This window comes from Tyto alba, unplaced genomic scaffold, assembly GCF_018691265.1.
Source record: "Tyto alba isolate M040663 unplaced genomic scaffold, T.alba_DEE_v4.0 Super-Scaffold_19, whole genome shotgun sequence".
Classification (NCBI taxonomy): domain Eukaryota; kingdom Metazoa; phylum Chordata; class Aves; order Strigiformes; family Tytonidae; genus Tyto; species Tyto alba.
Window position 1 is genome coordinate 12,307,889 of NW_024881281.1, and position 21,668 is coordinate 12,329,556.

Below are 21,668 nucleotides of genomic sequence, written 5' to 3' on the forward strand. Positions count from 1 at the left end.
CTCAGAATTGCCTAGACAAAGAGAGCTTCTTCAAGTAGTCATCAATATTCATGCAGAAACCTGGCATTAAAAAAAAATAATTCAGGAAGGTATACAAAAAGAACAGCTTGTAAGAGAGCCAGATATCAAAGGCAATAGGCACCTCTATCTTCCAAACGGCACCACTGCTCAGACTTGTGCTTGTGAAAGTCAGACACCTTTAGTTTTACTGTCTCTAGAAAGGCGTAAGAAAAGCAATCAGCAGCCTTCACTCTCCTACTAAAGGGGGTGGTACCTTACCAGCTCCACTTGATTTATCCTGCCCAAAGACAGCTATAAGAGGACAGAGATTTGCTTTATGTGGTTTGATTCATGCACGTAGAAAGAGCTGTTAGACTTACCCTAATAATGTGAAACTATGTCTTTAAGCAGAGACAAATCGGATCTGTGCCCTAAAAGAGCTATAAAAGTAGCAGTCACATCCTTAAACTCCAAGTTAAACTGAGCTGCACAAATTTTCTTCCCTGCTAGGAGTTAACGATGAGATCAGTATGCTCACTGGATCCCAGTACATCACAGGTAAAAAAAACTGAATGAAACCATTATGCAGTGAGACTCTTCAATCCATTGGCCACCATCTTTTAGTTACAAAATAACAGTGGAAGATGTCAGGCATAGAAATGAACCCTTCAGCAACCATGATGAATACTGATTTAGTAGGTAATTTACTCCTGTGAAATTCTTGGTCTTGATCTCTACCTCTGCTCTGATGACTCATTTAACTTTATTAAAAACATAAGCATTGATTTTCTCCACTCATTACAGGCCAGTGGAGTTATCTGCATTAGAGAATGAATTCATCCAACCTCTTACTCCAAGAAGAGCCAAAGCCTGTAGGAAAGCAATAGCTACAAGCTGTCATCACAGCAGCATCAAGTATTTCTTGCTCTACTGACTCATCTGACTGGAAAGCTCGACTTTTGCTGCAGCACTCAAGACAGGCAAAACAGGCAAAAGCCAAAACAGACCTAAGAATAGAAGGTATTTCCTGTTTTCTGAGGTAACAAGTGTTCTCTAACCAACACATTCATCACAATTCACCAGTTGCAATTAAAAAAAAACCTTCACGTTTCTGATTATCTGCCCATTACAAACTCAAGCAATGTGCTGGAAGGACATCTACGTTACCATGGGATTGGAGTCTGCAATCAGGTCACGCAGAGAATCCAGAAATCCTTGGTCCTCCACCATCTGGGCATTGATGTCATGCAGCTTCGCCACACAGACAGCTGCAGTCTTTCTTACATAAGGGTCTTCATCCTTCAGACACTTGCGAAGGGGCTCACACAAATACTCCGTGATCTTGTCCACCCGGATGCATCCCATTGTACGGACAGCCAGAGCACGGATGAGAGGGTTTGGGTCTTCACAGTCCTGCAACAGGACAGAATATGCAATAAACAAACCTGCACCACTAGCCACTGATACCTTCTCTGCTGCCAGAATCAGGCTGGTCTTATTTAAAGCAAAAAGCATTCTCTCTGATTACATGCTAAAAAAGAGGCAGTTATTTCAGATCAGGGATAAAAGATGGAACTTATAGGCTCACAGACATTCTACACTATCTCAAGGTGTTTTCAGGCTATGATAGCTTACAAAATTGGGATCTCAGTGTCCCTTGGTTCTCCCAGGCAGAGCTTCTTTCAACATGATCTAGCAGCTACAGCTAATCTCGAGGCAAAGCTCTCGCCACCCAAAAGCTAGCTACAGGCAACTTTCAAAGTTTGCAGCCTTACTGATTTAAAGGAACAAGAGAATATATTAGGAAAAGTCAACAACTAAACACAAAGCAACAGTCACCAAGGCCTATTTCTCACAGGCCATCAGTTCTAGAAACAAGCATCCCTTAAGTTTGCAACATATGAAACACTGAGCAAAGGCTGGTCTAGAGGTGCTTTTCTGATGAGGAAAAAGAAAAAGCAGAAGGAAATATAACTTTTCATACTTCAAGACTACATCATTTTCCTGTACATCCAATTCACCCATATCTGAGCGACACTCCCCCAAAATCAGCCTATAAAAGGATGGCTGCAGAATGACCTACAAAAGCATGAGGTACATTTACCTTTCGTTGTTTAAATTTCCTACAGCTGAAAAAACACTGGACTGAATCACTTTTAAAGCATACAAGAGAAGTGACACGCCTTACCAGTACGTTCAACACCTTGAACTGTGAACTGCATATGAAATGCTGAGCTAGGGCAGACTAGTGTCAACACTATCTCTTTACTGACACTTGCCCCTCAACTTGCCAAAAGGGACATTTTCCTTGCATGGAACAGTATGAACCTGGAAAATATGCTTGCTTGTTAGTCCATTCTAACAGAATTACACTTGAAAGATCTGACAGACAACATATTCCTTCCAGAAAGGACGACAGGGACATCTTCTCTGCCCAGAAGAGCAGACCTGTTCTCTGCCTAGGTCTTCTGACCTCTTTCAGACTCAGGCACCACAACAGAAGCTTAAAACATGATCAAATTCCCCAGTATCTCAGGCTTTGTAATACTCTAGGTGGAGTCTCAAACTTTTTCTAAGCACTAGATTTTAACTTGCATAACGCAGAACTGAAATAACAGTTCCTAGATAAGGAGAGGCAACTTGACAACAGAATTAAAGGCAATACAGCAATCGAGCTGTTACTTTTCCAGTGAACTGTCTTCCAGTTTCACCAGAGGTAAAGGTTTTCCAAACAGAGCACAGCTGAAACAGCCAAACAAGAAGCAGATATCCATCTATCAGAGATACTACAAAGGCTGAAAGATGAACAATATAAAATCTGTTACCCAATACCAGAAGTTGGTCTTTAATGATGATTAGTAAAACAATAGAAGCAGCTTTCCCTGGAGCAGGCTCTCTCATAACCACTTACATGGGTGCTTAAGTCATCTCCTCTGCAATAACTAGAAGCAGCAAGTGAAAAGACCCAGACTTAATGGATTCAGCAGGCTCCTCTGCGAGCACCCCCAGTCCAGAGACTCAAGTACAAAAGCAGAGATAAACACAGAGGCTAACAGACACGGGAGACATGGTGACAGCCACTGTGCTGGACCATTTTCCAATAGCTGTGGGAGCAATTTACCTTCACAAAGCTGTTGACAGCCATGATGGCCATATCTGGCTGACTTTTGGCGTAGTTCATCAGGTACAGGTAGACCAGCTTCTTCAACTCCAGGTTGTCAGTCTGCATGCAGTTCACAACATCAGGGAAGAGTGAGCTGGATAGACAACAGTAAGCAAGAATAGAATTATTTTGGTTGGAAAAGACCCTTAAGATCATAGAGTCCAACTGTTAACCTAGCACTGCCAAGTCCACCACTAAACCATGTCCCTAAGTGCCACATCCACATGTCTTTTAAATACCTCCAGGGATGGCGACTCAAACCACTTCCCTGTACAGCCTGTTCCAGTGCTTGATAACCCTTTCAGTGAAGGCATTTTTCCTAACATCCCATCTAAACCTCCCCTGGTGCAACCTGAGGCCATTTTCTCTTGTCCTATCACTTGTTACTTGGGGGAAGAGACCAACCCCCACCTTGCTATGAACCTCCTCTCAGGTAGTTGTAGAGACTGATGAGGTCTTCCCTGAGCCTCCTTTTCTTCAGACTAAACACCCCCAGTTCCCTCAGTCACTCCTCACAGCACCTGTTCTCCTGATCCTTCACCAGCTTCGTTGCTCTTCTCTGGACACACTCCAGCACCTCAGTGTCTTTCTTGTAGTGAGGGACCCAAAACTGAACACAGTATTTGAGGTGTGGCCTCACCAGTGCCTAGTACAGGGGGATGATCACTCCCCCAGTCCTGCTGGCCACACTATTTCTGACACAAGCCAGGATGCAGTTGGCCTTCTTGGCTACCTGGGCACACTGATGGCTCACATTCAGCCGGCTGTTGACCAACATCCCCAGGTTCTTTTCCACTGAGCGGCTTTCCAGCCACTCTTCCCCAAGCCTGTAGTGTTACATGGGGTTATGATGACCCAAATGCAGGACCTGGCACTGAGACTGGTTGAACCTCATACAATTGGCCTCGGCCCACCAATCCAGCCTGTCCGGATCCCTGTGTAGAGCCTTTCTACCCTCCAATACTCCCACCCAAGATCAAAAAAAAAGCAGTGAGATTGCACGGTATGCAAACAAGACAGTAACAGTATCAAGGAAGCCAGGAAAAATGGAGCTCTACTTTAAGTACCCCTCTATCTAATGAGAGGTCAACTTCCCTGCCAAACAGTTTGCAATGACATTTATAATAATCATTTAATCTCTTCTAGGGCTTTAATGTAGGCCAGTTCTGGAACAAGTGAAAACTAATGGAATTTCCTAAAGGTGTTTTAATTGGGGAGTTCACCAAACAAGAAAATTCTACAGTGTCAGGCCTGGAAATGAACCCACAAGGGAAAAAAAAAGTTGCTTAAAGACGTTTTGGTAACGCAGGACACTTACAAAGAACCTGCCAAATTTCAGACCAGTAAACTCTAGAGTGATTAGGAACTTAAATGCTGACAAGCTGAGTTTCACTCAAGTATCATGCAGCAACCTCTGAACAGCACTGCAGAAGCACACAAGAAGTTACACAAGGATATCTGCAGCACTTACATATGCTGTATATATCTAAAGGTGAAGGGCAAGTGCTGTTGGTCAAAAAGATTATTTTTTCTTCCTTCCAGTTTATCTGTTCCTTCATTCTATGATAAAGTCATGATGCTAAATTTGAAACCCTGTATTAATTTCTGTGGCAACAGACCACACTGCCATGAATCCAGGACTACTGCAGCTCTATAACAGACTCCAGTAACAGGAGAAGCTAGAAGGGAGAAAGCACTCAAACAAGTTTTTCTGGTTGCCTCAAAGACAGAAAAATGTATTGAGGATACTGTTGCAGAAGGTAAATGCTTTTGTCCTTTAGTCACTATGAATCAAAGGTTCAATTTAAAATTCACTCATTTTAAAATGTAGCTTAAATTTATGCTATGACAAGTAAGGCTAAGAAAAACACTTGTAATTACCTTTCTAACACTAAAACCCAGGTTAGCAAGCAGTGAAAAAACATAATCTAAAATGACACACAATATGGTGAATTCTGGATGGGTTTTTAAATAAAGAGGGCTATTGAGACCTAGCTAAACCAGCACTGAAAACAGTCCTTTTACTCTCAGTGAGAGGAATGATCTTGAGAAACCTGTGACTCAAGCACAGCACAGGTAAGGACACAGCCAGCCTCACTATCCAGCTACACCAAGATGACAAACTCAGAGCTGCTCCATGGAGATGTGTGCCACTATACCTGACTGAGTCCCAGGACAACCAGAGCAGCTACAAGTGCAAGAAAAGTTGCTCTTACCTGACATCCTTCCCCACGGTCATGGCTGCAATAACCTTCTTTACAGCTTCTTTCCTCTTTTCTTTCTTTTCATTATTGAGTTCAGCCTTCAGTTCAAAAATCTCTCCTGGCAGAATACAAAACAGATTGAGCCTCTTGGGAGAAGAAAAAGGTCTCGCTTTAGGGATAGTTCAAGACTGACTTTTTACTTTCCCAGCCTGTTGTTCCCATAAAACTGGTACAGCAGCAAGTGGAAACTGTCAGACCTTATGGAGCACATGGTTCAATGAGAAACAAAGCTGCAACACTCAAGAGAATGTTATGGGCTATACCTTGCTAATGAAAAAGCAGTTAACAAGAACCACATTGCATGTTGCAGCTCTCCCACTTCTAGAAGATTAAATCACATCACTTTAGCGTCTGTTTCTCAGAGGCAACTATTATATAACTAGGATGAAGAGATATTTGGAGACACCAGATTCGTGCCTGAAAGAAAACACTAAGCTAGGAATCTTGCCCAGACTTTTTAACTTTTGCTCATCATCGCCTGCTTCCTGCGAACGCAATGAAAAAACAGCAGATTGTAGTGTAGCCCAAATGCCGTGATACATAGTGGCAGAAACAGGAAAGCACAAATTTAGTCCAGTGGAATAAATTCCTTTCAAACTAGAAAGACAGAACTACTACTACTAACAAAAGCAGCATGTAACACTGTTCACTTGGATTCAGAGGTTGCCAAAGCAGCCTCTTCTATGACACTAATTCTTCCAGATATTGCTGTGCGGAAAGTCAGTTCAGGCTGGATCACAGAAGTAGTAACAGCATGTTTGCAAAATAAAGCCATACATGCAAAAGACTGCTTATCAGGCCTGTTCCAGACAGAGCAAGTGGTGAGAGAACCTGACAAATAAACAGCTTTCCTCAGGAAGGACAGTGAGCAATATCCCCATTGGAACCACAGGCTGAGGACACATTACAAAATCCAAGGATTTCTGACGAAATACATTCTAGCTTCTAACTTTCAATTCCTACACACTTTGTCAGATCAGCAGCACTAATTACTGAAAGGCCTGACACAAAAAAGACTAACAGGCACTTCAAAAAGGAAGAGAAGTTACTGTTCTGAAGAACACAGTGCAGTGACCACTTGTCATACCTCCTGCCTGAGAAAGAGATGTTTGCATTACTCACACTGAGATCATGCCCTGGAGTGGAGCTGAGCCAGCAAAAGCATGCTCACCAGAGCTCAGACAGTGCAGGGTGGCCTCCTGCAGCCATACCAGAAAAATCTGCCTGTAAGACAACTTACAGACGGAGTTGTTTCTTAGAATGATGTGAACTACATTTGCTTAACTTAGGAGCTCATTCTGAAGCTTAATGAAAATAAACAGATCAACATTGTAGGTTTTTTTTACTAGCAGGCATTCATCAGAAACATTCAGCCCTTCTGAAAAGAAGAGGTTAATGCAAACCATTTTCCACATATACTGAAGGAAGATGAGTGACATCAGGCTTAAATTGCCATCAGCAACAGTTTTGTTTAAGAACAGGCTAGAAAATAAAATCTGCCTGGGGCAGTTTCAGCAGAACAAGCCCTTCTCTGGAACAGGTGAATGGACAAAATGTCCCCAAAGATCCTTTCCAGTCTTTCCGTTTTTAAGGGCATGAGTTTGTTCTGAGGTGAGGCGACCACCACACATACAGTAAAGCCAAGGGAAAGTCAAATGGAACACTGCAGCTTTGCAGGAAACAGCAATAGGAAATCTCATTATCTTTGCAACAGCTTGATGTAGAGATGCATACTTACACCTTAAATATTAAATGTCTCTCAATCAACTTAATCCTGTGATGCCCAACAGAACAACCATCCTCAGTCTTGAACTCATTAGCCCTTAATTAAAACTTTGTCTCTGAACAGATCTGCACTCAAAACTCAATGTTTTGTTCTCTGATCCTTGAAAAAGCAGCAATTTGGGTCATTTTGTGCACTAAAAAAAACATATAATACATGAGTTTTGTCTTTTGTCACCATGTGACCTACTTATGAAGTTTCTCCCTGGATGATTAAGATGAGAAACAGGGACAGAGCTAACAGAAAAGCACAAGTTCTTCTGCATGCGGTTAAAAAAGCTGTGTAAAAATAGCCACCCACCACCTTCAATCCATTGCACCAGCTTAACACTAACCTTTTTTATTGGTCGTGAAGTATTTGGAGTCCGTCATGGTTCCAGTTCCTTAAAATACCTGAGAACGATAATAAAAAAAGGACAAGCAGTCAAACAGCATTTGGCCCTGACAACATCCAGCTTGCAAGGCAGGAACTCGGAGAAAGGGTGGTTGGTGAGTGCTCAGTGTAAGGGAAGAAGCAAATGCTTTACATCCGCCGGCACAAGTTTCACAATCTTCATTTTGCACCTGCTGCTGATATTACTTGGCAAACCCAGGGATTTAAAGGGCTCAGATGAACAACGCTAGTGAAAACACAACAGCTTGAGGCAGACAGGCTAGAAAAGCGGTGGTGCTCAGCCCAGCTTTTTACCCCCTCGATCTCTGAAAGGAAAAAGGCGGTTTTTAACTCGTTATAATCAGCAGATCTTGACATGTTCTGTAGCTGTCTTTCCCCTGGGTACACAATTTCATTTTCCAAAAAAAGCACTGCACGTTGACTATCTCGACTGGAAGCAAGAAGTCCATGTTTCAGACAAAGGAAACTGTCAACTCCCCCTAACGATACTTTCCTGTGTTGCATCTTGATGGAAGGAACAATTAACCCTACTTGCAATACCCACCCCGAAGCTCTTTCCTTTCTTTCCCTTCTTTTGTTCCCAGTAGATGCAAAGCAGGTTTGGTTTGTTTTTTGTTTTGTTTTTTTTTTTTTTTTCCAAAAGAAAAGCCATTACTTTTCAGTTCTTTCAAGCTTGAAATTTAGATCTTTCTCTGCCAAGATCTGACATCCCACCTCTGACACACGCAAGCTTATCATTTTAGTGCTGCACTGCATTTTTGTGGACAGGACCAAGAAATGTTGCTGGACCAGCAAGTGCTTAGCAAAGCTGTGAGAACGGTCTCACCAGCATTTTTCTTGTTCCATGGAACCAAATTATTAATACCTTAGAACACAGGGATTGCCCAAACGTACATGGATATCCATCATTTTATTCTTATAATTGCCAGCTCTGTGAAAAAATATGACTCAATTTTCAAGTATTGGCTGAAAAACAAGCCTAAGAGTGAGCAGTTTTACTCTTTTTGATGAAACTGCATCAGTGCTAAGAACCTATGGCCCTAAAACCATCCCCAAAAAGGGGTTTCCTACCTCCTTCCTCCTTTTTGCTCAATTCCCCTTCTCTTGTACATACTTCCATGACCTTAAATGCTACCAGCAAAGCAGCAAGTCATCTGTTCCCCAAATACTGCCCGTCTTGCCAGCTCAGCAACAAAAGGCCAAGCACAGCTTTGAACTCCATGACGCTGCCCAGCAGTGCAACCAGCTTGCTGGTTCTTAACACTTTCCTTCCTCATCCCTTAACCAATCCCAACACCACACCCCTACCATTCCTTTTTCCACTGTCCTCCTTGATCAATTTAATACCTCAGCAGTTAAATTCCCAGCAGCAGCTGAGGGGTAATGCCACCACTTCTACCACCTCCAAGGTGCTCCACAGCACGGCAATGCAGAGCAGTCGTAACCTTGTCCAACTGCCAAGAGGCCAGATGAGAGACAACCTGTTGCTCAGCCCAGTTCCTCAGAGCTCCTGCCTCCCCTGTGCCTCTGTGGTTACCACTTCATCCCAATTAGGCAGTATTACTGGGTTTGGTTTGATTTCTCTCCCTTTCTTCTCCTGCCAAGCTGGAGAGCAAATGATGCCTGGGGACAGCTCTGGAAGCACATTCCATCTACAGGAAAGGTTTTCCTTCCTTCCAAAACAGAGGCTGGGTTGGGAAAGCTGCATAAGCCACAACACTGCAATCTTTCCAGAAAGAAAAAAAAAAAAAAAAAAAAAAACAGCATCACAAAAGAAAAAGCTGTTGTGGGTCTTGGTTTAGAATTAAAACCACAGCCCATGTTCAGCTGCAACATTATTGCCGACACAGTCCTTCAGATTCGAGCTCAGCTTAAAAGATGACTTAAATGTTTTCCTTTATGAGAGCATTTGGCAAGGTGCCATGCAAAAGGCATTGAATATAGCCTCGCCATTCATTATTTGCATTATATGTGGATTTGTCAACCTGGCTCAGGCCTCCCAGCTGAGGTAGTCCAGTATTGTTTTAACGGTGGCCAGAGCAGCAGATTACAGAGAAATTCAGGAGGAAAAAAAAACCCACCATACATATCATCCCAGCTGCATAAAGCTACAAAGAAACCTTGCTGAATTTCAGAGATGATCTTTAAACCCAAAAGCAGAACATTTTGTTGTTTTTCTAACTTCAGATCACATACTTGCAACATGAAGAATCCTAGAAACACTCAGACTCAGATAAGGCTAAGCACAGCACATGTATTTACAACCTGTTTTGTATGTGTAAATGAGATCTGACTTAGGTCAGAAAGCAAACTACCATATTCCAAGTGCAACACAGGAGAAAGCTCTTTTTCTCATGAGCACACAGATTTTTGCTTCCTGTATGTCACAGCTTGCTTTGCACATTGTTCAGAGACAGCTTGCTAGCAGTTCTGAATATTATCTCATCCACGAAGCAAACTCAGCGTGGTTTACAGCAAGTCCCAGATGAAGGCCAAAAACAAAACAGCCCAGATATACAAATAGCAATGTTTTAAATAACTCAAGAAAATGCCAGCTTCTTGTACACAAATCTAAATTGAAGAAAGCCAAGATAAATTATGACAATATCATGAACATCCTTGTATTTTTAGTAGAAAATCTACATCAGACTGCCTGCTCCTTGCTGTTGTTCTGTGCCCAGCACTTGCTAAGGGGGAAGCAGGTAAGAGGTGTTCAAGCTGACAGCAAAATGTTCCTGTTCCAACCCCAGCAAACAAGAAGAGACAAAACAGAGAAATTTCTCCAGAAGCTCTGGCAATGTTTAATGCTATAAGCATTGGCTTGACATTTAAATGTAGACTGAACCAAAAATATGGCTAAATGAAAGGACTAAGGAACCATCATAAGCAGAAATATAAGCCTCCTCAGCTGAAAACCACACAGAAAATTGGATCCTGTGTCTGACCAACAGGCTTTGTCCCATGCATGACTCCAACAACAGCCTGACCAGCTCCCCACCACTGATTTCACATAGGTGTAAACAGGAAGGTGGCAGCCTTAAGGCTTCAGTAATGATCCAAGCTCTACAGCATTGAAACAATCCAGTGTCCAACCCCTAAATGCCTAAATTGATCCCCGGTTTAACCTGGCTCACATTCCAGATGGTGCTACCACCTCTTATTTGCACATATTTCACCTGCAAAGCCTCAAGAAGCTGCACGATGACCCAAGCGCAGCTCAGGGCTGTCAGAGCATCAGAAAACTAAACAGAGCAGCCAAACACGGATGGCAAAGGGAAAGCAGAGCCTCAGCTTTAGAAACCTGCAGCCCTAACAGCATGTGCTAGGAGCAGGTAATTGGCTTCCATCTTGGGGAGCAAGCACCCCTTTGGTACTCCCCACCCCACTCTCAAACACCCCGAGGTTCCTATCCCCTCCTCACTCCTCAGACCTCGTCCCAGCTTTGTCACCAGCCCCCCCCACATGCCCCATGTCTCCAGCCCCAGCCCACAGCGGGGCTCGCAGACTCTCCACCACCCGCAGCACGCGCCCGCCCTCCTCCCAGGCACCCCCAGCCCCCCCAAACCCCTGCACACCCACCTTCCCCCCACAGCAGCATCCCCAAAACCTCTCCAGTTGCAGGAGCGTCCCCCACCAATCCCCTCTTCCTCCCCATACCCCCCTCCCAGCCCCACTAGCCCCCCCCTCAGCACCCCAGCCCTCACACCTGCCCAGTCCCACCCGTACCCCAGTAGCTTGCTCTGCTCATTCTCATCTCACCTCCCTTCCCCAGTCCCACCAAGCCCCAGGCCACCCCGCAGCATCCCCCCCTCCCGCCACACCCCTGCCCAGCGCCTCCTCCCAGGGCCCAGCGCTCACCCCCACCCCTCCCCAAGCTCCCCACCCCCAGCACCCACCCCTCCAGCACCCACCCCTCCAGCACCCACCCCTCCAGCACCTTCTGCACTCACCCGCCCAGTCCCACCAGTACCTCGCCCGTGACAGTCTCCAGCAACCCACCAGTGCTCCGCCAGCGACGCTCCCCACCCTATTCCCGTCCCGCCTCGCAGTACCCCCTCACCTCCTCCCAGTACCACCTCAGCCCCTCCCAGTTCCCCACCAGTGCCTCTCCCCACCCTATCCCAGCCTCCCCCTCCCGGTACCCCGCCAGTGCCGCCCCCCCCGCCGTGCCCGCTCCCACGCCCCCCCCGCCGTGCCCGCTCCCACGCCCCCCCCCCGGCCCCACTCACGGCGCCGGGACGGACACACCGCTGCGGGGGCGGCGGCGGAACCGGAAGCGGAGCGGAGCGGAGGGGCCCGGGAGGACTCGCGAGGAGCGAGAATAAACCCTCCCCCCGCCTAGAGCGGCCGCGCCCCTGCCGCCATAGAGGGGGGAGGAGGCAGAGCGCCGCCTGCGCAGCGCTTCCAGAGGGGCGGCTGTTCCGCTGGGCGCCCCCTGGCGGCGGGCGCGGGGCAGGGAGGGGGCGCCGCCGCCGCCATGGCGGAGCTCGGCGCCCACCTCACGGCCGCCTCGGCCGGCCATCACCGGCCCTCCATCTTCGAGGCGGTGGCCCAGGACAGCCTGATGGCCGCCGTGAAACCCGCCCTACAGCACCTGGTCAAGGTAAAGGCGTCGGGCAGGCCGCAGGGCTGGGGCTGAGGGGAGGAGGGGCCGGGGGAGCAGCGCGCTGAGGGGAGCAGGACGCTGAGGGGAGCAGCCTTGGGAGTGAATATCTGTGGGGAAACTGCTGCGGAGGGGCTGCACAGCTCTGGGCTGAGCCGTTCCTCGCCAGGGTTTACCCCAGGCCGTGCTCCCAAGCTGGTGGAACAGTTTTGACCCACCCAGCTCGCGTTACGGACGGGGGGTATAATGTATAGCGAATGTAATTTAGCACATTACTCCGCTTCCAGGTCCTCCCGTTTTGTGTCCCTTTCAATAGGTGCTTGTGGAGTCTAATCCTGGCCGATACGGCTTCCTTTGGCACTGGTTTGATGAGATCTACGTCCTTCTGGATTTGCTGCTCCAGCAGCACTATCTGGCCAGGTGCAGCGCCTCCTTTTCTGAAAACTTTTATAGTTTAAAGAGGATAGCAATAGGAGATAGCAGACAGCAACCTCTGGCCACTGCTGGCCTGCCAAAGAAGCAGCACTGGAAGTCTCTCCTTTTGCTCGTTCTTGTTCCTTACCTGAAAGGAAAGCTAGAGAAACTGGTGTCCAGCCTGAGGGAAGAGGATGAGTACTCCATCCACCCTCCATCGTCATCCTGGAAGCGCTTTTACAGAGCCTTTCTAGCTGCCTACCCCTTTGTAAACATGACCTGGGAGGGCTGGTTTCTTATCCAGCAACTGTTCTATATCCTTGGGAAAGCTCAACATCATTCACCCATGCTGCGGCTGGCTGGCGTTCACCTGGTCAGACTGACTGCAGAGGATATCCAGGCGCTGGAGAAGAAATTGGCTGGAGCCACCTCAAGTCAAACACCCAGGTATGTTAGAACACAGCTTAGCAGCTGCTTTCTAGAGGGTTCTGTGAGTGCATAAATTTGGAGGTAATGCTGCAAGTAAACTGCCTTGTTCTTCAGAAGTTCTTCAAGATGAAGTTTACCTCTGGCAAAATGGGGTATATCATTAGCATAAGTCAGGAAACAAGTAGCAGGGATTAACTTCACAAGATTTTGTGATAATAAAACTGCAATGCTGGAGGGTGGGGGGATGGCACTCTAGTATTTATCTTACTCAGTCCTCACCTGCTTTTCTCTATCAAGGGAAGTAGGCTGCAACAATATTGCTAAAATGACTGAAACTTAGCTCTTTGATGTTTCTGAGCAGCAGCTAGTCATGACCACACTTAATGTCCTGTAAAATGAAGATCCATGAGTGAAACACTCTGTGGTCCAGGTCCCCTGAATCCAAACTCTTCCCATTTAGACATCTGAACAAAACAGGATTTGAAGCTTTCTTAAAATACAGAGAACCTGGGAGAAGCATCCGAGAAGATGCCTCATTACAAACATGGGATGTGCTGACCAACGTCCTTAGCATTAAGAAGCTGTGTAAAGCAGTGACACCCCAGGTCCTTTTTGCCTTTGTTTGCAGATGGCCAAATCTGCAGTAGTAATGATTTCTCCGTATCTTCTCTCTTTTACAGCATTAAAACACAAGTGCAGTCAGCAGTGAGGAAACTGTTGGGTGGCATTGCCTTCTCCCTGTCCTCCGGGCTGTCAGTCAGTGTGTTCTTCCTCCAGTTCCTGGACTGGTGGTACTCCTCAGAAAACCAAGAGACTATCAAATCTCTGACAGCGCTCCCAACTCCTCCACCCCCCATGCATCTCGACCACGGGACCAGCTCAGCTCTCTTACCAAAACTGAAGACCGTGTGCCCTCTGTGCCGCAAAATTCGTGTCAATGCCACGGCCCTGTCCACATCTGGCTTTGTGTTTTGCTACCGCTGCGCGTACAGTTATGTGAAGACTCACCAGCGCTGCCCGATCACAGGCTACGCCACAGAGCTGCAGCACCTTGTCAAACTGTACTCTCCCGAGAGCTGAAGGGCCTGCCCTGTGCTTTCAGAGACGTCTCTGAGGCTAGCAGTTGGGTAGCAGTGAGCCTAAATTCACCATTTCTTATGTCCCATAGAAGGCTTTCAACCGCTACAGCTCATCAGTGAGCTCTAAAGCTCCTTTGAATTTGGTGGCACATCAGAGTTTTGATGCCTTTTCTAATTCTGGTAAGGCTGTCCCCTTTGTTTATTAGCTGTTCAAACATCCTGTGACAGTTTCGGAGGGATTGGACAGCTACAGTCTGTCAGCTGGCACAGAAATGCCTTCAAAGGCCAACCAAAAGGGGAGAAACATTGATTTGGATAAGAAGAATGCAGATGTGAGGATCAAAGAGCATCACTGGTAGAAGTCCTGCACGAGAGCATGAGCCAGCAAATTAAAGAGGTAGGGAAAATTCTCTGGGTGAGTTACTCCTCCCTGAGCAGCTTCCCAGGCACCTGCGCTGTCCAGGGCAAGCTCTGGCACTAGTGCTTGTCAAAGAGGTAGAGACAGGCTTAAACCACTCCTCTGGTCATGCTATTCTTCAGAGTCTCCCTGTGTTTTCAGGCTACTCACCTCTGAATTGAGAACATCACACCTCTAATTCCCTTCAACAGTTCTAAATTAAGACTTTTGACTGTTTAAAGGAACAAGAGGTGATGTGTACAAACAAGGATACAAGGGGGAGATTATATTTTCTGCGCAAGGGAGAAAAAGGACAAACCAGATTAAAGCAGAAACTGCCAACTGATGAGAGTTGTTTTTTGTTAAGTAAGTCTTTGAATCTTACCTGCTTTTATAAAGCAAAATTCTTCCTTGATTGAGAACCTGATTTATTTCTTCTCTGAGGATTGGAAAAAACAGTTTACTCCTCTAGGGACTCTATTTACAAAAGAGAGACTAGACTAAAGCTGCTTTCATCTTTGCAGATGATGATAATGAATATAAGATTAGTATTTTGTAGGCTGAGAATCCTTAATGTCTGTGTTTAAGTATTACATTGTAATTATTCCAGTCCCAACCATATGGCACATTCATATCATAACAAAGCATCCTTTCATTGAACAGAGTTGAAAAGAAAATGTGTGTGATATGGCTGCTTCTTGGTTGACACCTGATTTTTTACGATGGAAGGTTTTTTCCTGACTCAGCTCTAGGGAGCAGCAGTTAGCTACTCCAGACATCACCATGACATTGCTTATTGAATATGAAGAGCAAAGTTTGCTGCACAAAGTACATAGTCTTTCCAGATTAAGAGAACTGTTCAAACATTTAATCCACGGAACCAGTCATCTCATTGTCCCCCCACTTTAGCTTTGCTTTGGAAGATAAAAATCTCTAATATCCTGCCTCACTTGGAAGCAAGATAGCAAGGTTATTGAATAATGGGGGAAAGTACAGCAATTTGCATCTTTCCAGAGATGCTCTGGAAAACACCTACTGTAACAAATGAGATTTGTTCTCAATGCTTGTCCCTCTCTACAATTTCTAGACACTTCTACCTGTGCCACTGTGGAATAGTAACTGTTTCATTTGTCTTTTCTCCAGTAGTTTTGGGATCCATAAAGACACTTCTCTTCCTTTAGAAAGACAGTAAGAGCACACACATCTTACTGGAAAAGAAATCACATAATTTTCTGAGATTTCAAATCTCTTTTAACATAGCTGGCTTTGGGTTGGATATTAATTCATGTCACTTGCTACATCAGTTTTACTTCATACACAGAAATCATCACCTCTGTGAAAAGCCAGCATCCAAGATACCCCACTGCTGCTGCACTGTCTTACAACAACCTGTCTGGTTAGACAGACGTGGGACCAGTTGTGTTGACTCTAGTGCAACTGCTCATTTAAACAGGCTGAAGTATTTAACTGACACTTCCATTTCAGGATAGGTTTATTTTCCTTTTATCCTGCCCATGCTTTCCCCATTATCTGTCCACTGCTCTGTGACAAGCTAGGCAGACCTGGGACAGAAGACTGACCGATGCTGACTCATTGCCAGCACTGCAGAGCTCCTGGGCAAGTTCTGCAGCGTCCTCCCCTCCAGTCCAGGAGGATTCACTAATTGCTGAGCAGCACAACCACCCTGCCTGCACATATGCTGCTCAGGGGCCTCTACGCCGCCTTCTCCCAGGGTTAACCTCCCTCCCTGTCTCCAGAATGATCACCAGATGCCTGTCTGTCAGGCCCTGCCTGCCTTCACCTCCCACCACACCACGCTCTACAAGACCCTGTTCCTGTCAAACTAAGATTTGGCCAACTCCATGGCTGCTCCAGACCTGCACAGAACCACCCCCATCTAAGCCGCACAGTTCTGAACAACTGTAATTACTCTTTTGAATGTTAAATGGCTCTTTGGCTGACTAACAGGCACTAAGCCCACAATGGTGACAGCCTCAGCAGTTAACTGGCAGATTTTATTCGTGGTCCTGCAGATGGCTGCAGAGTACCAATTTGGATTTGACTGCTTCTTCTAATCCTCCAGTCCTCAGCAGGCAAATAGATACCTGTTTATCAGGTTTATTGCTCTAAAGCAAAGCTACAAAACAAATTCAGGTTATACAGTTAAAAGCAGATAAATGGGAATGTTTGTAAGTGTTATTAAAGCTATGATGGTCTGAAGATAGACAATAAAAGGTTTTTCAGGGAACACCAACTTTATTAAACCAAACTTTAGACTTACATACTAATGTGTGACTTCTATACAGTCATGTATCATCTATATGCAATCAGGATGCTCTGTTCTGTTGCCTAATACAATTACATTGACATTAACAGCAGCACTGGAGTTAGCCAATACATTACTATCAGAACTTGACTTTACAAGTCTTTTAAAAAATATTTAGTGAACATTCACAACTCATTCTAGGCACTCCTAAAAAATTAGTACATTAACAACCGAATTGCTTCCCATGCTTCCTTACCAGAAATCACATGGCTTCTCCTCTTAAAAGAAAAATCACCATAACTATACTTCTATGTACATATTCTCCAAAGAAGCTTCCTTCTCCACAGAAAGAGAGAAATTAATGTAAAGCTGTCACCAAGAACCTGGAAGAAAATAAAAATTAGATTAGAAAATAGCTCCATATCTTTTCCTGTACTTGCTTGATTAGCCCAACCTTCTTCCCCTTACCCCAAAAAGGGCTGCACCTCATCCAGAGCAGAGCACCAGATCCAGGCCTAACACCACAACTTGCTTCCAAAAATACTCCTGCCTCTGTGCTGGCAATCACTAGATGAGATATAGCTGAACCAACTGCTAATGAGATGTCTACAGGACAGTCAGTTCAAACTCCATTTTACTGAGTCTGCATTGCATTTACAAATGGAAAAGATACAGCAGCAGAGTATGTGGAGTCTCATAAACCATGTCATACATTGGAGAAAAACCAAGAAACCCTTCTCGCTATAAGCTCAGTACTAAACCCAGCATTGCAGCAGGATACACAAATACAAACAGGTATTTGCACTACTCACTTTTCAAATCAAGGTTTTGTTTTTCTGCTGCTAAAAATTCTTGAATTTTTTTAGGGTGCATCAAAAAGCTTCAAGAAGAAGCAAAGCTTCTTACTCTAGATGAGCTTAGCCTAAATAAGCTCAGAGAGAAGATTATATGATCATGCCCTGGTCAGAGCAAAGACACACAGTCTCAGCAATACCAGTTCAGAGTATACTTCGCTCATCATTGCTTTGGGCAAATTTATTTCCATTCAATATGGAGTTTACTCCCAAGTTAGGAACTAAAACAGAAAAGTTTTTTTTCCTAGAGGAAAAACCAAACAAATGAACACACACCTCATATCCCCCCCCCTCCCCCCCCCCCCCCCCCCCCCCCCCCCCCCAAACATACACAGATTAACTTGGGTTCTGGATTCATTCTTTTCAGGATCACATGGCTTTCTACAGGAAAGAGTTTGCAATAAATTAACACTGACTCTTGGGAGATGAGACAGGGGTGGCTGTTACCAGACTGAAAACCCGAGCCCGGAGTGCCTATTTCTACTTTTCTGTACCCACCTCTGTCGCACAGCAACACGGAAGAGCTGGTACTTTGCACCACCAGTACAGACGTTGTCTCTCCACACAAATCAAAGCTCGTGTGTTTGTTCAGCTGTGTGCATGACAAAGCCATGTCGGTAGAGTAACACATACAAAAGATCCCATTTCCCCTTCCCAAATACCATTTGCTAAGCCAGCAAAACCCCTCTTTTTCCTCCTGACACACCTATACACAATGCCACCCCACAAAGCATAAAGAGACTCCAAATAGGTATTAATTAAAGCTTTGACTGATCCACGAGCATGCAACAGATAAAAGGAGCTGGTTTAAGTTTTATCCATGAATTAAGGGTTTGGTTTTTTCTCTTTACCACCTCCTACTGTTACAGATAACAGGATGAAGCACATTTAGCAGGAGAGCAAGAGAAGGGAGGAGGACCGCAGGCCTCATAGAACCCAGCTGGAGCTAGGGAAGACAGGTCACAAGTTGGGATTCCAAGATCAGAAGAGCCAGTACCAGGACAAACCAAGAGGAAAAAAACTTACCATACCTATAAACATTGCTGGAGTCGGTGGCTCTCCAAGGGTCCTGAGGCTTGTTTTGACCTAGCCCTTCCCTCACGCCCCCCATTTGAACCTTATTCCCCACCTCCTTCCTCGCGTTCTCGCCCCACAGGAACCTTGCAGCTGTTCAGTCCCCAGTTCCTCTACCCCTGTCCACCCAACCGCCCTCAGCCCCCTGCATCCCGCTCATGCCCAGCTGCCCCACCTCGGCCGGGATCACCCTCCCCTCAGCCTCTCTAGCTTCCTCCCCGCACACCCCGAGCCCCCAGCTGCCCTGCCCCGGGCCCCTCACTCCCTCACGCCGCCGCCATCCCGCCGCAGGCCCAGCCATGCCGAGGCGGAACAGCCTTCGCCCCACCCCCCCGGCGGCAAGCAGCCAATGGCAGCGCGCGGCACAGCCGGCGGGGCCGGGTGAGCGCCAATAGGAAGCCGCGCTAGAGGAGCTCGGGGCGGTGCGCGCGTTTCCCGCCCAGAGGAGGCCTGAGGGGGCGGGCAGGCCGGGGCCTGCTGGGACCGTGTGGCCGCCGCCGCCGCGGCAGCGCTTTCGTTTCTTTTCTCGCGTTTCCTCAGCGGCTTCCTGAGCCGGGGCAGGAGGCGGTTGTAAATCACTGCCTCAAACACCGCCCAGACCCGAGGGCCTGGCTCTTCCTGCTGCGTGTTGTGCAGCAACGGCTCCACGGCAAAGGGCAGCCTGACCGGTGTGCAATCGCCGTGACAACTAGGAAAAAAAAAAAAAAAAAAAAAAAAAAAAAGGAAGAAATAAAACAAAAAAAATTGTGGGACAAGTAAAAATATTCCAACAATTGAACAGAAGGTGCTTTGGAAGGAAAACTGATGATTTAATATACAAGTTAGAATAAAACGCTTGCTAAGGGTAAGTGTTTTATTATCAAGGCCAGATTTTATTATCAAGGCCAGATGGGTAAATTGGTCCTGTTCTAAAGCAGTAACACGGATCCTCCTGATGGGCAGTAGTTTGCAAGAAATTCCTGCGTAACTCACATTGAAGAGGGAAGACATATGGAAAATTACAAATTCTCAGTAGTGGCAGGGCCTGTTTAAAGGACTGCTTAATGTAGTAATACCTTGTTTGTAGTTCTGCTTAGGAATCTGCCTAATGAGGGAATACAATACACTTTATCAATGATTAACAGGCTTGAGCCTGTCTGTTTACATGATTTAGGTACACACCTATCTATGAAAAACAATATAATGGAAAAAGGATGCTGAAGCTTGCAGAAATACCAGACACAACTGGTTTTGTGGCCTCAGCCGTAAGGGAAAGGGGAAGACAGAACCAAGTTCACAGAAAGGACACTGTGATGAAGATGAGAATGATGAAATAAACGACCACTAAAGGTCCTGGAAGACCACCTAGAGACTGTAGTGTGCATGTTGATGTAGGCAGCAACATATTATAACGATTTCTCATAAAAGTAATGAATATGATTAGTTCTTGGAAATTATATGAATATGTAAGTGAATTGTGTATAAATATCATAAACTCCACAATGGTGGTAGGCATATTAGGAGGAATGATCCCCTATGCGTCCAACGCGTCAAATAAAGAATACCTGCTTAATAGCTATTATGGCTATTGAGTCTTAATTCTCGTCTTCAACACGCCTGTCGGGGAGGCGTATTTCACATGGATTACCTGGAGAGGGGCCTGACCCTCCTGGGGCGGCTCTGCACAGGGCCAAGAGGAGGGTCCGAGCTGAGGGGCAAACACAGCCCAGTGACGTTGTAAGTGCATAGGGAGTCTCAGAGTTCAAGAAATTAAAGCTTTTTAACACACCCATGCACCTGTGAGTTTCATTCTGACTGTCTGTGGCCCTCATAGGGAAGTCTTCAGTAACTGGTGGTGGGCACCGTGAAAAATTCAACTAGAAAAAATTTTGTTTTGTAATGAATAAAGAGAATCCTGGGACACTGGAATGTGGTCTGAAGGGGGGTGAAGGGAAAGGAGAAGACAAGGGGCAAAGCAAGGAAGTGGAGGTATTACACCGACTCCTGCCAAGGGGGTTGAGCAGGCGACTCTTTTTTATGTGACATGGAGTCAAAAGCTAAAAATGAAGCTGTAATCCTGCCCACAAACTGAGTATGTTTCTATTTGCCTCCTGTCCTGCAAGCATGTTTCCACAGTCTAGTGCTAGCTTGCTCTTTTTCCACACTATTTAATTTTCTGTCATCTCTCCTCAAAAAAAATATACGACTTTGTTGAGCATGTTACAATTTACAAATACCCTAGTGAAATAGCTTGAATTTTAGAATATTATTTTGATTTTTGGTTATATGGGTGATACAGAGTTATAGTAGCTATGAGAACATAGGATATATTAAGATCTTGGCCATGAGCAACTAGTATTGTTTTTGCCTTGATTACAATGGAAATAGTTATGGACTCTGATTTAAAACAATGAGTACCAGAAGAAACTGGCCTTGGTTTGGGAGATCAGCCAAAGGACGAAATGAGCATGTGCAAAGCTGGAGTTCAACCAGCGGACACAGTGAGGAAGACTACTGACGACCACCAGAAGACCGCTGACTAACATAACCACAGATGCATTAGAGACATTTGCATACAATAATGATTTCCAGGAAAGAACATGAATATGCTAATGACTACCTGAGGAGATTGATAACACGGACTCCAATGTTAAGATCGAAGACCCTTTATTATTCAGAAAGCTGCGTTTGTATCCCCCTACAAAGTTGTCAATCCCCCCAACATAAGTGCTTATTGGTTAACATACATTACTCACACACCTATTCTAACATTTGATTGCCTAGCTTAACTGCACATGTCTTTTTTTTCCTTTGTCACAATAACTTTTTTGCTCCGGGCGTTCTTCCCAAGTCCTCTGTTGTTCACTGATAACATTCTTATTTTTCTGTTATTCCAAAACCTTCAAGGTCTGTTGCTACCTTATTTTTCTGTTATTCAAGGTCCGTTGTTACCTTATTTTTCTGTTATTC

At 45.5% G+C, this 21,668-nt stretch overlaps 2 protein-coding genes, 1 long non-coding RNA gene and 1 other non-coding gene across 6 annotated transcripts in view; 1 reads left to right on the forward strand and 3 right to left on the reverse strand.

Annotated features, from left to right (window-relative positions):
* AP2B1 (adaptor related protein complex 2 subunit beta 1) overlaps positions 1–11,931 on the reverse strand; it is an 81,810-nt gene extending 69,879 nt beyond the window's left edge. For 2 of the 3 annotated variants that reach the window (XM_032995583.2, XM_032995582.2), the window contains exons 1-5: positions 11,833–11,931; positions 7,545–7,602; positions 5,380–5,485; positions 3,122–3,257; positions 1,168–1,413 (exon numbers count right to left, since the gene is read on the reverse strand). In XM_032995583.2, the coding sequence (XP_032851474.1) occupies positions 1,168–1,413; positions 3,122–3,257; positions 5,380–5,485; positions 7,545–7,581 (525 nt within the window). In that variant the 5' untranslated portion in view covers positions 7,582–7,602; positions 11,833–11,931. Of the gene's footprint in view, positions 1–1,167; positions 1,414–3,121; positions 3,258–5,379; positions 5,486–7,544; positions 7,603–11,553; positions 11,580–11,832 lie in introns of those variants that run through there. The other variant, XM_042791745.1, reaches the window with a different exon arrangement.
* A 106-nt stretch (positions 11,932–12,037) lies between these two features.
* On the forward strand, positions 12,038–14,871 carry PEX12 (peroxisomal biogenesis factor 12). The gene is made up of 3 exons (XM_032995584.2): positions 12,038–12,206; positions 12,523–13,067; positions 13,730–14,871. Exons 1-3 carry the CDS (start codon positions 12,081–12,083, stop codon positions 14,127–14,129), a joined length of 1,071 nt encoding a protein of 356 aa, XP_032851475.2. The 5' UTR covers positions 12,038–12,080; the 3' UTR covers positions 14,130–14,871.
* A 1,890-nt stretch (positions 14,872–16,761) lies between these two features.
* On the reverse strand, positions 16,762–20,248 carry LOC116962298. Its single transcript, XR_006165253.1, has 3 exons — positions 18,677–20,248; positions 18,144–18,237; positions 16,762–17,174 (listed from the first exon to the last, which is right to left on the reverse strand). It is a non-coding gene; the product is annotated as an uncharacterized LOC116962298 (long non-coding RNA).
* LOC116962303 lies at positions 17,720–17,817 on the reverse strand. Its single transcript, XR_004407500.1, has one exon. It is a non-coding gene; the product is annotated as a Z30 small nucleolar RNA (small nucleolar RNA).
* Positions 20,249–21,668: the final 1,420 nt, after the last annotated feature.

What these genes read in the sequence shown, in the direction of transcription:
- PEX12 (XM_032995584.2), top strand. Translation starts at nt 12,081, where the DNA reads ATGGCGGAGCTCGGCGCCCACCTCACGGCCGCCTCGGCCGGCCATCAC. An exon ending in CCCTACAGCACCTGGTCAAG is followed by an intron (nt 12,207 to 12,522) that starts GTAAAGGCGTCG and finishes CCCTTTCAATAG; the next exon opens with GTGCTTGTGGAGTCTAATCC. An exon ending in ACCTCAAGTCAAACACCCAG is followed by an intron (nt 13,068 to 13,729) that starts GTATGTTAGAAC and finishes TCTCTTTTACAG; the next exon opens with CATTAAAACACAAGTGCAGT.